At 40.9% G+C, this 15059-nt stretch overlaps 1 protein-coding gene across 2 annotated transcripts in view; it reads left to right on the top strand.

Annotated features, from left to right (window-relative positions):
• The window catches only part of PLCE1 (phospholipase C epsilon 1), a 292198-nt gene that overhangs the window by 32086 nt on the left and 245053 nt on the right, over positions 1-15059 (top strand). For both annotated transcript variants that reach the window (XM_059660836.1, XM_059660837.1), the window contains exon 2: positions 3348-4894. In XM_059660836.1, the coding sequence (XP_059516819.1) occupies positions 3701-4894 (1194 nt within the window). In that variant the 5' untranslated portion in view covers positions 3348-3700. The remainder of the gene's footprint in view (positions 1-3347; positions 4895-15059) is intronic.

Below are 15059 nucleotides of genomic sequence, written 5' to 3' on the forward strand. Positions count from 1 at the left end.
GGCTTGCATCCCAGGCTGAAACTTTTCTAATAAAGAGAGTAGAAGTCATGAAGGGTTAAGTCTTTGGGGTCTTGGAAAAGGACCCAGATTAGTAAACCAGTGCCTTTGGGGAATGTTTTAAAAGCTTTGTCTCTATGTGAGTTATGGAATTTCCATCACAATAGTCCAGAGAAAGGAAGTCCCAAGGGAGTGGAGCAGCAGAGAGCCAGTGGTGAAGAAAGAGTGAAGACTGACTCATCATGTAGGGTTTGGGTGTGGGTGTGCAAACTTACAACTGTGCACAATATGTGTATGTGGTAGGGAGAAAGGGAGGAAAGGGTTGTGCAGACAAAATGTTTTCTTTAATCTCTTTGCAGAGTGGGATTTAGGGAAGAGAATGCATAAGTAAATAACTGTGGCTGGTTGTTTGTCATACATGAGATACTCAAAGGGACTCTATAAAACTGTAAGTTTAAAGATTCAAATAGAACTGTTAAATTCTATTACAAGCTTTTACAGTTTACCTAGTATTTTTTTTCCATGATAGTGAAATTTCTGAGAAATTTTCACTTTCTTTAATTAGATGAAAAGTTCTCCTAGAACTTCAGATTAATTCATAGTTATGCATTGTGTTTTTTTACCTCTTTATATTTCTTTATATTGTTCCTTCTGCCAAAAGCCTCTTTTCTCCTCTATGGATACAAATAATTGCTACCTTTCTGTAAAGGACCCCTCCATCAGAGCTTTATTAATCTTAGTTCATGGCCATCTTGTCTCCTGAACTCTGTAGAATATATTGGTGCATAACAAATATTTGACAGTTGTCTGATAAAATACTTTTTGTTGTTGTTAAACCCTGCCTCTTTCCAACACACAATTAGAAAAGACAATATGCTTGTGTTAAATATTTTTCTAATTTAACTATTCTTTATGACACAAAGGATTTCATTTGGTTTAGGAACATAAAATTGGAAACACATTAGGAGTTAATGAATCTAACTTTCCCTGCAATGCATGAATTTTCTATACAGCCTTTTTGTTATATCACATGTCTGTACTCTTAAATATGTCACTCAAATATTCTATTCTGAGCCTTATCCATAAAAGGGGGATGATAATAGTACTCACCTTTATTGGGAAAAGTTGGATGCGAATGACAGAAAACCTGAAATAATTGTGGCTTAAACAAGATAGAATTTGCTTTTTTCCTTATACTCCAGGAAACAAGCACCCAGGCTTCTACTTTGTTTTTGTTTTTTATATGCAAGGCGTCCATTCTCATCTTCACCTCATGGTGTAATATGGCTACTCTGGCTCCAGGCATCATGCCTTCCCTCCAGCCAGCAGAAAAGAAAAGGAGGAGGAGGAAAGGACATGCCCTGTCTTTTCAAGGACACTTCCCAGAAGTTGCAAACCACTTTGGCTTGTATTTCATTAGCAGTAACTTAGTCACCTGGCTACATCTAGCTCTAAGTGAAACTAATAAAAAAGGGACTATATGGCCCTGGTTGGTTTAGCTCAGTGGATAGAGTGTAGGCCTGCGGACTGAAGGGTCCCGGGTTCGATTCCAGTCAAGGGCGTATGCCCGGGTTTCGGGTTCAATCCCCAATAGGGGGCATGCAGGTGGCAGCCGATCCATGTTTCTCTCTCATCATTGATGTTTCTATCTCTCTCGCTCTCTCTCTCCCTTCCTCTCTGAAACCAATAAAAATATATATTTTTAAAAAAGGGGGAGTATCTGCTTGGCTAAAATTTAGTGGTTCTATTATTGAAGAAAATGATAACAAATTTTGAGGACAATTAGCAATCTTTGCCACCCTATTGATATTGTTGTTATAAAGATTAAATGAGATAATATGTATACTGTGCTTAGAGCATGCCTGACATATGATACATCCTCAATAAGTATTAGCCATTGTTTTCTGTAATTAATCTTTGTAGGCAGTCATCATTTATTATTTGTTCAACACACATGAATACCTGCTGTGCTTATACTATGCCTTTCTCTATTTAAAGTCCTCTATCAGCAATTAGGAGAAGACTACCATCCAAGATAGCTTGTCCTTTGTTGAACAACTCTAAAAGTTAGGGAATTCTTTATTAAACTAAGCCCAAACATTTCTACCCAATAATTCATTTGTCTTTACCCTGATCCTACCTTAAAAAAAAATTATATATATATATAAATATGGTGTCCCAAAATTCACGCAAGATTTGAATTTTGCATGAGCATTAATAACAACAACAAAAAAATAAAAGCCTAATTTTATTTGGTTTATTGAATCAAATTCTAATATCTGTTGCCCTTTGACTTCAATCCCTTCAATTTGATAAGCATTACCAAGTACCAATTATGGCCCAGGAGCAAGGACAGTGAAGATCAATGAAGACCACGGCTTTGCGTATGTGCCAGCAAAGCCGTGGAGGCCATTTACCCAATGTGCTATTCCATACATAACCCTATACTGTATACTTTATGAATCAATAAAAAATTTACAATTTTTAATTATAAACCTGTGTTTTCTATCAAAATTACTTCTTGCGTGAATTTTGGGATTATATATATATATATATATATATATATATATATATATATATATTCTATTGTTGATAGTATTACAGATATCTCCTGTTCCCCCCCCCCCCCCGTTACCCCCTTCCTCCCAGTCCCTACCCACCCACCCTGAAACAATATGAAACAAGGCTATTTCCTTATTTCAGTTCTGCAAATGTATGAAGATTGCTATCAAGCCTCCCACTTAGTTCTCTTACTCTAAACAAGCATTTCATTAACTCATTTATCTAGTGTATGGTTTGGCAGGCATTTTCTATAAAGAGCCAGATGGTAAATACTTTTGGCTTTTTGGGCCACATGGCCTCTGTCACAACTTTTCAACTCTACCATTGTAATGCAAAGGCAGTTGTTTAAGAGAAAAGGATAAATTTGGTGCCCATTACTCCATTTTGATTGGAATGAGAAATTCTGAAATATTAAATCAGAAAAATTAATACCTAAAGCATTAAAACTAACCTCTTTTTTATCTTTAAAATTTTTTTTTAAATTACAGTTGACAGGCAATAGTATGTTAGTTCCAGGTATACAGCGTAGTGATTTGACATTTATGTAACTTACAAAGTGATCACCCCCAATAAATATAGTACCCATCTGACATTATACATAGTTATTGCAGTATTATTAACTATATTCCCTATGCTGTACTTTATATCCCTGTGACTGTAAAACTAACTTCTGATTGCAAAACCCCTTCCCCCAAATTGGTTCATATTTTGCATTAGCTTAGAATTATGAGTTCATTAAAAAATTCATTTAATTCCACAGTGTTTGACATTATCCCTTTCTCTTACAGGAAACATTCAAACTGGAATTTTAAATCATTACAAGTCAGTGATGGATCACAAGTTGCAGAATGCAATCCTGAATAGAATTCTTCAAAAGAATTGCTTTAAATAACAGAGGAAAGAAAATTATCCATCACTCTAAAACCCTGATCTAGAAAAACCTATTGCACATACTAGGAAGTTAAAACTGGGGAAATTTATCTGACTCTTAATGCACCTGAATCAAAGGAACTGTTGCTTTGTTTCTCAAAGGAATTTTATGTCTGAGATTATTTTAATAGCCAATCATTTTATTAGAATCTTGACATGATCATCAGGAAGGAGAAACAGAACAATCGGTAAAGCCCGTGTGTTGATCAAGATGACTTCTGAAGAAATGGCAGCTTCTGATCTCATACCTGTGACTCAGAGAAAAGTGGTGTCTTCTCAGTCAGCTGCAGATGAAAGTAGTGAAAAGGCCTCAGGCGTCAGTGTTCCAAAGACACATACTCCTGGGCAGAGTAGGCCGACTTCTCATACCATCTCAAAACTGAACAAACCCAAAGAGGAAACTTCTGGAAGCAACTTGCCTAGGATTTTCTCAACAACAAGGGGGAAAATCATGAGTGATGAGAACAGTAATGAAACGTGCTGGGAGAAAAACATGCCCGATTCTGTGAAGAACCTTAACGTGAACGGCAACAACATATTGGAAAACCGTCAGTGTGGTCTTCCTCAGAGCCAGTTTTACAAAACATGCGATTCTGTTGTAGAGGAAGGCCTGCATTTGGAAACTGGAATCTCTTCTTCCCTGGAAAGAAAGGTGTTCCCTGGGATTCAACTGGAACTAGACGAACCTCCCATGGGCATTCGTCCCTTAGAAAATCAGTCAGCAACAGGCAGGGCACACCCTGACAGTGATTTGGCAGTATTTCACTTTCATTATGAACTTGACAGAAGAATGTCAGACAGTGTCTCTACCCTATCAGACAACTTGATTTTGGATGATTGTGGAAACTGTGTATCACTGCCTGATGTTGGTAGGGAGCAAAAGAAAAATTATATGGCATATACTTGCAAACTGATGGAATTGGCAAAAAGCTGTGATAATGAGAACAAGCAGCTACAGGGTGATCATTGTGACGCCTTGAACGATGAATACATGTGCTGCGAAGCTTCCTGCCGAAAAGCCAGCGTGGTATGTTCTAGTGACAGCTTCTGCAGGGAGGGTTTTACTGATAGTCCATCTGCCGAGACTTTTCTGAGCCATTTTGAGGACTTCCCTGATAACTGTGAAGATGTAGAAGATTATTTTAAAAGTAAAAAGGAGCGATCCACTTTGTTAGTGAGGAGATTTTGTAAAAATGACAGAGAAGTTAAGAAATCTGTGTATACTGGGACAAGGGCAATTGTGAGGACTCTGCCTTCTGGTCACATTGGACTGGCAGCTTGGAGTTACATTGATATGAAGAGAAGTGGAAGCTTGTTGCCTTGTGGGAGAGTAACGGGCCAGCTATCAACAGTGCTGGTTAGGCAAGATGGGAGCCCCTGTCTGTCAGAAGCCCAGTGGTATCCGGTAAGAGTGAAAGTTTCTTTTGAACATTTTTTTAAGCTTGATATTTCAAAATCCAAATTTTCATTGTCTTAATTCAAAATTTTAAATTCTGTCCAATTATGATTTACAGAGGAAGTATTTGTAGTTATTGGAAACAAGTAGATATTTCTTTTACTCCAATGGATAGCTGTCAAGGCTGAGTTAACTCTGCAACAATATAAGTAACAAAATACGCATACATATGCCATCAGGAGTGGAGACATTACAGAGATTCCCTGGTTACTGTGTGTGGAATTATAAGAAAGAAACGCCTGGTAGTGGAAAAACTCTGAATTTTGTTGTGTCCTTCGGAGATATATGCCTGTGTCTTCTTTTATTGTGCTTTTAGTTTGCAAGGCCGAAAGGAACTTCAAGTCCGGTTTCCTCCATTTTCCAACCAGCATTCCCAGTTGCTTCCCTCTTCACCTTTTTTGTGCCACGGGTCCCCATTGGCCATGGTGAAGCCCATGGACTCAGAATGCTTTTAAATGCATCGAACAAAATACAAAACGTTATAAAGGACACAGATTATGTGGATATAAATTTATCAAGACATTTTTTGAAATTATGACATAGCAGGGTAGGCACTTCTTTATTAGCACACTGAACGATCATACCCAGTGACGTTCTAACTACCTTAACTTCAAAGTAATGATGAATCTAGGTCAGGAATGGTTTGCCTGGGACTTTCCCAGTTTTATCATCCCAAGCATCTCAAGCCTGGGCATACAAGGGCAGTTGGTCACACTAAATATAAATACTATTGTAGGGTGTCTACTATGACTGTAATATATGGAGATATTTGTGATTTCTATTGGTGACAAGATCATAGCTGCTGCTGCTACTAGTGAGGTTTGTTGCCTATATTCATAATTGAAGGAAATGTTAAATTTCTAACTCTCACATTCTAGTGTTTCACAATTTCTTAAAATTTGGCCCTATCAATAACTACCCAGTCTAGGAAAACACCCTTTTTATTGAAATATAACTGGCATATTTTTACTTTCATCAACATCAATATGGTAGCTAATATTTGTGCATTTTACATGTGTCAGGCATTGGGTCAAATAATTTATTCTTTTAAAAAATACATAGTTTTATTGATTTCAGAGAGGAAGGAAGAGGGAGAGAGAGATAGAAACATCAGTGGTGAGAGATAATTGTTGATTGGCTGCCTCCTGCACTCCCCCTACTGGGGATTGAGCGCAAAGCCTGGGCATGTGCCCTGACTGGGAACGAACTGTGACCTCCTGGTTCGTAGGTCAGCATTCAACCACTGAGCCACACCAGCCAGACCAAATAATTTATTCTTGATTTCATGCAATCATCTTAATTCCCCTCTGGTATTGGTATGCTTATTAACACTGTAGTATTGCTAAGAAAACTGAGTCTTAGAGAAGTCATGTATGCTGTCCAAGGTCACTTAGCTAATAAGTGGTGTAACCAGGATTGTGATCCAGGCAGTCCACACTCTTAATTCCTCAAGATCTAGAAAGAAATAAAATTTAGAGTAAGCTTTTAAAGGAACAGACATATTCTGTTCATTTCAGCACCTGTTGACTTAGTAGCCACATTCACTGATGGTTAGGTTTTTCGGACTTGACTGTGTTTGATATGGTGCTTCTAACCCTGTTACATGTTTGAATCACAGTGTCCATTTCCCCCCAATCCTCCACCCCCCAAGACCCTCCGAATCAGAATCACTAGGGTAGGGCGCAGCATGAATATTTTTTTCAAAATTCCTTTGGGTAATTCTGTGATTCTGTGGAGTTGAGAGCCACTGACCAGGAGCTTAAATTCTTTGGTCTTCATCTGGACATTTGGGGACTGTTTCCTCTGCCCTAAAGACCATGACACTGCCAGGGCTCTCAGGAGTGTCAGGCCTGACCAGGGAGCCTGAAGGCCCTTCTCGCTGTGCATTCGACCTACCCTTCACCCCACCAAGTGTCAGCGGGTTTGTTTTTACTTCTTCACCTGATACCTCATGAAACCTGAGTCACAGTCAAGGTGGTGTCAGTTACCCACATGCTCCCCAGCTCTTCTGACCGAATTCTGAATTTTGTCCATGCAGGGAGAAAGAGGTTCATCACAGCAATGTGTCAGCCCACTTAAAAAGGCAGCAATTCACATTCACCTGAAGTTGAACGTTAAGAACACAATAGAAATTTAAATATAGCAAAGTGAGTGGAAGTAGATTGTTTGAGAACCATTATCATAGTTCCCCCCACACACTTCTGCAGACACAAGGGCTGTGAATGTGCTATAAACTGCAGGATAACTTTTGGCATGCCTGTACTTATCCTCCAGTTCCTGCAGCCCTACCACTTCTGAGAATGTTCACAGGTCCTTAGCTAAAATCTGCCCCTTTCAGCCTGTCAGAGGCCCTGGATTGGTCATTTCCAGTGAAAAGAACTGAAGAGATGAGTCAAATCACCTCCTCCCTCCTTCTAGTCTCTGGAGGCTGGGAGAGGTCACCACATCTCAGTCAGGGTCAACTCCAGGAACTTCTGTCTCCTCTCTGACTGGGTTTCTGGGAGGTGGAGGGCATTTTTATTAATCCTTAGCATGAAGCTGGGGGATGGGCTGACTGTCCTCCTGTCCTTTCTCAAGGGAGAGTTCTGAAAGGCAGAGACCTTTTTGAACATCCATTCTATGGCAGGAATGGATCAGTATTTTCTAAAGTATGGTATTCTCCTTGTATGTTATGTTTTGTCTTGTTTTCAGTCTGGTGGAAATCCTTCTCAAAAGTTGCACAGATGAATTTTAGCCACTTTCCCTCAGCTCCTATAAAGTGCTTCCTTCAGCTAAAAAAAAAAAAAAAAATGCAGATTCTAATGTTATGCTTGTAGTTCCAGTGTTCTGATTATTTCACACTAGAGACCCGATATACATGAAATTTGTGCGTGGGGGGGTGGTCCTTCAGCCCGGCCTGCATCCTCTTCATTCTGAGATCCCTTGGGATCGGGTCTAAACCAGCAGTCGGACATCCCTCTCGCAATTGGGACCACTGGCTCCTAACCGCTCACCTGCCTGCCTGCCTGGTCACCCCTAACTGTTCTCCCTTGCCACCCTGGTCGCCCCTAACTGCCCTCCCCGGCTGGCCTGGTCACCCCTAACTGCTCTCCCCTGCCGGCCTGATTGCCACTAACCACCTCTGCCTTGGCCCCTGCCACCATGGCTTTGTCCGGAAGGATGTCCGGAAGATGTCCAGTCTAATTAGCATATTACCCTTTTATTAGTATAGATGTGTCCCCCAATCAGACTGTAAATGTATTAAGGGCAAGAAATGGCCCTACCTTTTTTCTACTCTCCATAATGCCAAGTATATAGAAAACAGGACAATGTCAGACTAAGAAACATAGTCTTTGGAGTCAGTTGGCAAGGCCTCATGCAGAGTGGGTGCCACTGCTCTCACTCCGGTCACTTATTACATACTTTGTCATGCACATGTGCCCAGCCTGTGCTCTTGGTAGCTTCTGACATGGGCAAGTTTACAGCGGTATGAATTTGAATGTATGTCCCTTAATCTATGATGTGGTCGTTTGAACAATCCTCCCCACACATTTAAAGAATGTGTTATTTATCCAATTAGTTCCTTTGCCTCACTTAACTTTTTTTTCCTTGTGTGCCTTTGTCAAAATGACCCAATTACTTTATATTTGCACAGCTGTTCAGAGGAGCATGGATTTGAATGGGAGACATTAATGAGGATTAATGCTGGCTGCCTGACTAACCATATTGGTATCCTCCTCCCTGCTTGTAAAAAATTAAAACCCTACCCCTTATCCAGTTACAGCCACACTCCCTCTCTCCTGCTTTCAATTTATTGGCTTGCAAAGATGTTATATTTTGGCAAGTGGCTAAAGTGTCCAAGTTAGAGATTGGTTAAAGGGTGTTTTCCCTTTTTTAAAAAAATTCTCTCCCTCCCTGAATTTTGGGGAGTTTAGGTACCTAGAGTTATTCTGAATCCGAAGTACAAGAAGTTCTGCCTCTGCTGGAACCAGTCATGTAACCTGAGTTCCGTGTGCACTGAATGATGGAGCATGGAGGAAACGAGGGTAGCCAGGGCCGAAAGTCCACCAGCTCCTGTAATTACCGCTTTATTTATGTCCCTGCTGGGATCCACAAGAGGATTTAATGTACAATAGGTACAACAAAATAAAAAAAAAAGTGAAGTTTTAAGAAATCAAAATAGAAAAATTATAAATTATAAAGGAAAGATAAAACCAGCTTCTATGTTGCTAGTTCCTTTTCTGCTTTCTTCCTTCTAAAATGTGTCTTCACATTTTTTCTACTCTCCAATACAGAAAATTAAACTTAAGAAGCTATGGAAAATTTTTTGAGTGTTTAATATAAATACTTTTGTTGGTATTGTTGGTATATATGTCCTTGATTCTATATTTTCTGTTACATGTAAAGGGGCCAACCAATAACAAATTCATTTCCTGTTGTAACTTTTATGGGTGATCAAATATCTGTTGAGCCCTGCCGTTCAGTGTTGTTAATAGATGGCTGGTGAAACAGCAACATGTCTTGTTTTCTCGTCTGGGAATTCGGTCTCCCTGCATCTTGGGTACAGTTTGGACCTTGAACTAATTAAATTTCACAGGGAGCACAGGCTAAGCTGAAAGCCTGTGCTTGGTGACATGCAGGGCCTCCTCTTCCATGACTCAGGGTTATGTCAGATTCATGACATGGCTATAGGAGGAGGCTGGCCCCTTCCTGCTGAGCACAGTGAAAGGGAATCCAGCTCCCGGCCAGTCCCTGTGCAATTTAGTCACGTCTAGTGCATCAGTGGAAAATGTGACGGGCCGTCAGAGGCCAGCTCTGTGATAGTTGGTCAACTTTCACTTATTAGCTGCATTGGGACAGTTTAGGGTAAACTTACTTCTACACTGTAGTTACTTTACACCAGCTCTTTGGCCAAAAAATGGAATGAAAAACACTGACCCTGGCTGGACTCTAGTTGAAGAGAATATATCCATGGCCACTGTTATTCTCATGTTAGCCTTGGGACAGTACCAGCATTAGGACTTTTTATTCCTTTCCCCAGATATCCTGCATAATGGGAATTGGCAGCTGAAGAAGCTCCATCCCTGGAAGTGGGCCATGGTTAGAATGTGGCCTGAAAAGAATCAGAACCCGTGGGCAAGGATGGGACCATCAGATGGAGCCCTGATCTAATCCACACCCTGCATTTTCACACAGGAGGCACTCAGGCTGCCCATAGAATGACCTCTCCAGAGTGATGAGTGATAAGAGTATCCCTCGCCCTTTGATCCACTCTCCCTTGATCCCCTCCTCCAGTGCTGATTCAAGAACAGCACTATAAGCCCTGAGGGAGTAGTGCAGAGGTTTCTTCTCTGGTGACCAAATGACTCAGCATTCAAGAACTCTCGCATCATAGGGGGTAAGAGGAGCGACCATCCCTTGAACCCTCTATGACTAGACTAACCTGTGGCTCAGGCAGGGCCCTCATGAAAAGTTGCTTTCAGACAATGGTGGCCCTGCAGAGCCCCATGAAACCAAAATGGTGCCCTGTCCATTGGCTCTTTGTTCTACTGGCTAGCCTGGACACATACAGAGGCTCAGATTAAATAAGGGTCCTACAGAGTGCAGGCATCTAAGTCCCAAACCCCAACACTCGGCCCTTGAACTTCAGCCCTTTCCCTCTCATTTAGGCCAGCACCCCTCAAACCCTCAGAAAGAGAACAGCAGAAAACCACTTCAGTCTTTAGCAATACAAAGACTATCTTTCAAGGACAAGGAGAGCTTATTCTTTGAAACCCTTGGAGGGAAGGAGAAATGTTTCAATTTATTCTTCTTTTAACAGCCTTATTGACATATAATTAATATAGCATACAGTTCATCTCTTTAAAGTATACAATTCAATGTTTTGGTGTATTCACAGGTATGTGCAAACATCACCACAATTTTAAAGCATTTTCATCAACTCAAAAAGTAACCCATACCCTTTAGCTATCACCTCCATTCTCTCCATCCCTTCCCCTCTCCCCCAACCCTAAGCATTCACTAATCTATGTTTTGCTTATAGACTTCCCTAGTCTGAACTTCCATATGAATGGGTTCATATAGCATGTGGTCTTTTGTGACTGGCTTCTTTCACTTAGTGCAGTGGTTCTAACCTGGCCCTTTAAATACAGTCCCTCATGTTGTGACCCAACCATAAAATTATTTTCGTTGCTACTTCATAACTGTAATGTTGCTACTGTTATGAATCGTAATGTAAATATCTGATATGCAGGATGGTCTCAGACGACCCCTGTGAAAGGGTCTTTTGACCGCCAAAGGGGTCACGACCCACAGGTTGAGAACTGCTGACTTAGTGCAATGTTTTTAAGGTTTACAGTTTGTCTATATTGTGACATATATCAGTACTTGGCTTTTTTTCTTTTCTTTTTAGTACTATATTCCACTGTATGAATATGCTACATTTTTATCTAGTCATTCATCAGTTGTTGGATACTGTGTTTTTTCCACTTTTTGGCTCTTAGGAATATGTTTTCATTTCTCTTGGGTTTATATCTGGGAGTGGAATTGCTGAGTCATATAACTGAGTTTAAACTTTTAAAAAAGCAGGTTTACAAAGCAGCTGTACCTTTTTACATTCCCACTGGCAGTGGGTGAGGGTTCCAATTGCTCCACATCCTGTCCAACATTTCTTAGTGTCCATCTTTTTGCTTATAGCCATCCTTGTGGTTATGAAGTGATATCTCATTGTAGTTTTTATTTGCATTTTCCTGAAGTCTTAAGATGTTGAACATCTTTTCCTGTGCTCATTGGCCATTAAATCCTTTGTCCATCTTTAAAATTGGGTTTTTATTATTATTATTGAATTCTTTATATATTCTGGATATACGTTCATGATCAGATATATGATTTGCAATATATATCTAGATGTAAGTATAGTTGTAGATATAATGAGTGAAAGTCAAGAGAGTGACAAAGAAAGCTTACAATTTTAATGCATAATAAAACTTGTAAGTAAGCTTTCAAGTAAAAAAAAATTCTTTTTATTAATCCTGACCCAAGGATATTTTTTCCATTGATTTTTAGAGAGAGTGGAAGGAAGGGGGAGAGACACAGAGACAGAAACATTGGTGTAAGAGAGACATATGGACTGGTTGCCTCCTGGATGTGCCCTGACCAGGGCCGGGGATTGACCCTGCAACCAAGGTACATGCCCTTGATCAGAATTGAACCCATGACCCTTCAGTCGACGGGCCAACACTCTATCCATTGAGCCAAACCATCTAGGACTCAAGTAAAATTTTTTAATCTTCTCTCCCAAATTCTTTCCAAACTCCAGTCTTTATAGTTTCTCCCTCTTCTTCTGCCTGTTGTTTTTCTTATTATCCAAATTCTGTACTACAGACCCTGGCTGGGAACCAGATTGTCATCTGCAAAGTTGTGCATTGCAAGAAAGGCATCCAAGGCAGGGATGGTTGAGGAGGAGGCGACCACTTCACAGCAATATACTCCATCATGCACAGGCTGGAGCAAGGCTGAGCCTTGGGTGACACAAGTGAAATTCCTAGAATGCAAGATTTAAGGAGGCACTTACTCCCGGGGTCTTGCAAGTGCCAACCCTCCGCTTTCTAGTGAATGCCTCCTTAAATTTTGAGGCCTAGGCAGCTCCCTTGTCTCACCCTAGTCCCAGCTGCAGATATGAGAGTCTAAGGCAGGGGTGGGCAAACTTTTTGACTCGAGGGCCACAATGGGTTCTTAAACTGGACCGGAGGGCCGGAACAAAAGCATGGATGGAGTGTTCGTGTGAACTAATATAAATTCAAAGTAAACATCATTACATAAAAGGGTACAGTCTTTTATTTCAATAGTTTTATTCATTTCAAACGGGCCGGATCCGTAGTTTGCCCACGGCTGGTCTAAGGGACTATATGGTTTAGAAATGCATATTATCCTCTTAGTTCAGGAATGGCCTTGACTAAATGCCCATATATCTTAATACAGATGTTCTTAAACTATAAGCTAAGAGTGGTTCCTCATTTTTAAAGGGTTCAAAAAAATCAAAAGAAGAATAATATTTCGTGACATGTGGAAATTATATGAAATTCCAATTTCAGTGTTCACACTCATTCCTTTATCTATTTTCTGTATGTGCTTTCTTCCTGTAACAACAGGTTTGAGCAGCTGCAGTAGAAATTGTATGGCTTGCAAAGACTAAAATACAATATTTATTATCTGGTCCTGTATAGCATAAGTTAGCCTATCCCTGGCTTAGATCACCATTCTCCACCTGGCTAATTCCTACCCCTCCTTCAGTCCTAAGCTTGGATTTCACATCCCCTCATAGTCCCTTCCCCCACTACAGACCCCAGTTCAGAGTTTCTCTGACAGTCAGTCTTCAATGCATATTTCTTGAATTATAAATGAATTATAAATGAAGAAAGGTGGTTTTCACTCACTGCTAATGTCTCCTTCTCTCCTTCCCCAGACCAAGTGAGGCAGGCTTGTTAGCTATCCTCTCGCTGACCCTCGGTTTATGTAATACCTGGGACAGAACCAGAATTTTCCACTGATACTCAGAAGGGTCTTTGTTAGTCCTGTGAACTCAGAGACCCATGCTTGTCACCTCCACAGACCTGGCCTAAAAGACAAAGAACTATAAGCTAAGAGTGCGTGGACCTCCTTGTTCTTGGCTCCACATTTCAACTGGCTGTAAAAGCCCTTAGGAGCGTTTCCAAACATTTTGTATTTATAAGGGGACACCTGAGACTGCTGTGATCTGCAATGGGCCAGGGAGGAAAGAAGCCCTCTCCCTGCAAGATCCCAGAGCTCTGTCCCTGCCTTTCAGAACCCCGAGTTCTCGCAGGCAGGGGTTTCACTGCAGGCCAGAGGCAATCTAGCTTCTTTTTCTCAGTGGTGGTCAGGGATGGGGGTGGGGGGAAAGGGATAGGGGCAGCATGCTGTGTTTGTTAGTTAGGAAGATCATTCTTTGAGTTTGGGAGGTATCTTGCCAGTTCCTTTAAACCATCTGAGAAGGCAACGAATACATGTCTGCCCTCACTTTCTTTTATAGCAAAAAGAACTAAAATCCCGGGTCCTAAAATGACTTGCTTAAAATCAACCAGTTAATGGCAGAGCTTGAATTGATACTTTGCTCTTCCTGGGGAGGGGGTGGTGGTGGGAGGGGGGGGAAAGGTGCTGCCACCCCCTCTCCAGAAAGCTCTGCCATTAACTGGTTGACTTTAAGCAAGTTATTTTAGGACCCGGGATTTTAGTTCTTTTTGCTATAAAAGAAAGTGAGGGCAGACATGTATTCGTTGCCTTCTCTGTGTCAGACACTGAGTATATAATTTGCATATGTTAACTTAATAAATTATAAATTGCACATTTCCTCTTAACTCTAAAAGCCTAGCATCTATGACTTCCTGATTTAAGTCCCAACCCTGGGTTTTGGGTGGAGTGAATATTCTACCTCTCCTAGCAATGCCTCCTGGAGGTTTGATTTGGAGAGAAACTTGACACTCTAACACAGTGGTTCTCAACCTTCCTAATGCTGCGACCCTTTAATAGAGTTCCTCATGTTGTGGTGACCCCCAATCATAAAATTATTTTCGTTGCTACTTCATAACTGCAATTTTGCTACTGTTATGAGTCGTAATGTAAATATCTGATACGCAGGATGTATTTTCATTGTTACAAATTGAACATAAAGCATAGTGATTAATCACAAAAACAGTATGTAATTATATATGTGTTTTCCGATGGTCTTAGGCGACCCCTGTGAAAGGGTCGTTCGACTGCCAAAGGGGTCGCGACCCACAGGTTGAGAACCGCTGCTCTAACATTTGGAGTAAGGGGAGGGCGAGGAGGGACACATTTATCCTGAGATGCCTGTGCCAGTAAAACAGCAAGCACCTAGTGGGGACTGTGTGCCAGGCACTGTGCTTCCAGACATCTTGTCTCCTTTCATTCTTACAGCAACTGTCTCCAAGGTCAATATTCTGAACATCCCCACTTCATGCTCATTATAAGTAACATGGCCAAGGTCACACAGAGTTAGGGCTTGGACCCAGGTCTGGCTACCTCCGAAGCGCATGCTCATCATCGCTCCTCAAAAGTTCTCTGAAAGATTCTGATGTAACTCACCCCTCTAACTTGG

The sequence above is a fragment of the Myotis daubentonii genome, chromosome 13 (genome assembly GCF_963259705.1).
Source record: "Myotis daubentonii chromosome 13, mMyoDau2.1, whole genome shotgun sequence".
NCBI lineage: Eukaryota > Metazoa > Chordata > Mammalia > Chiroptera > Vespertilionidae > Myotis > Myotis daubentonii.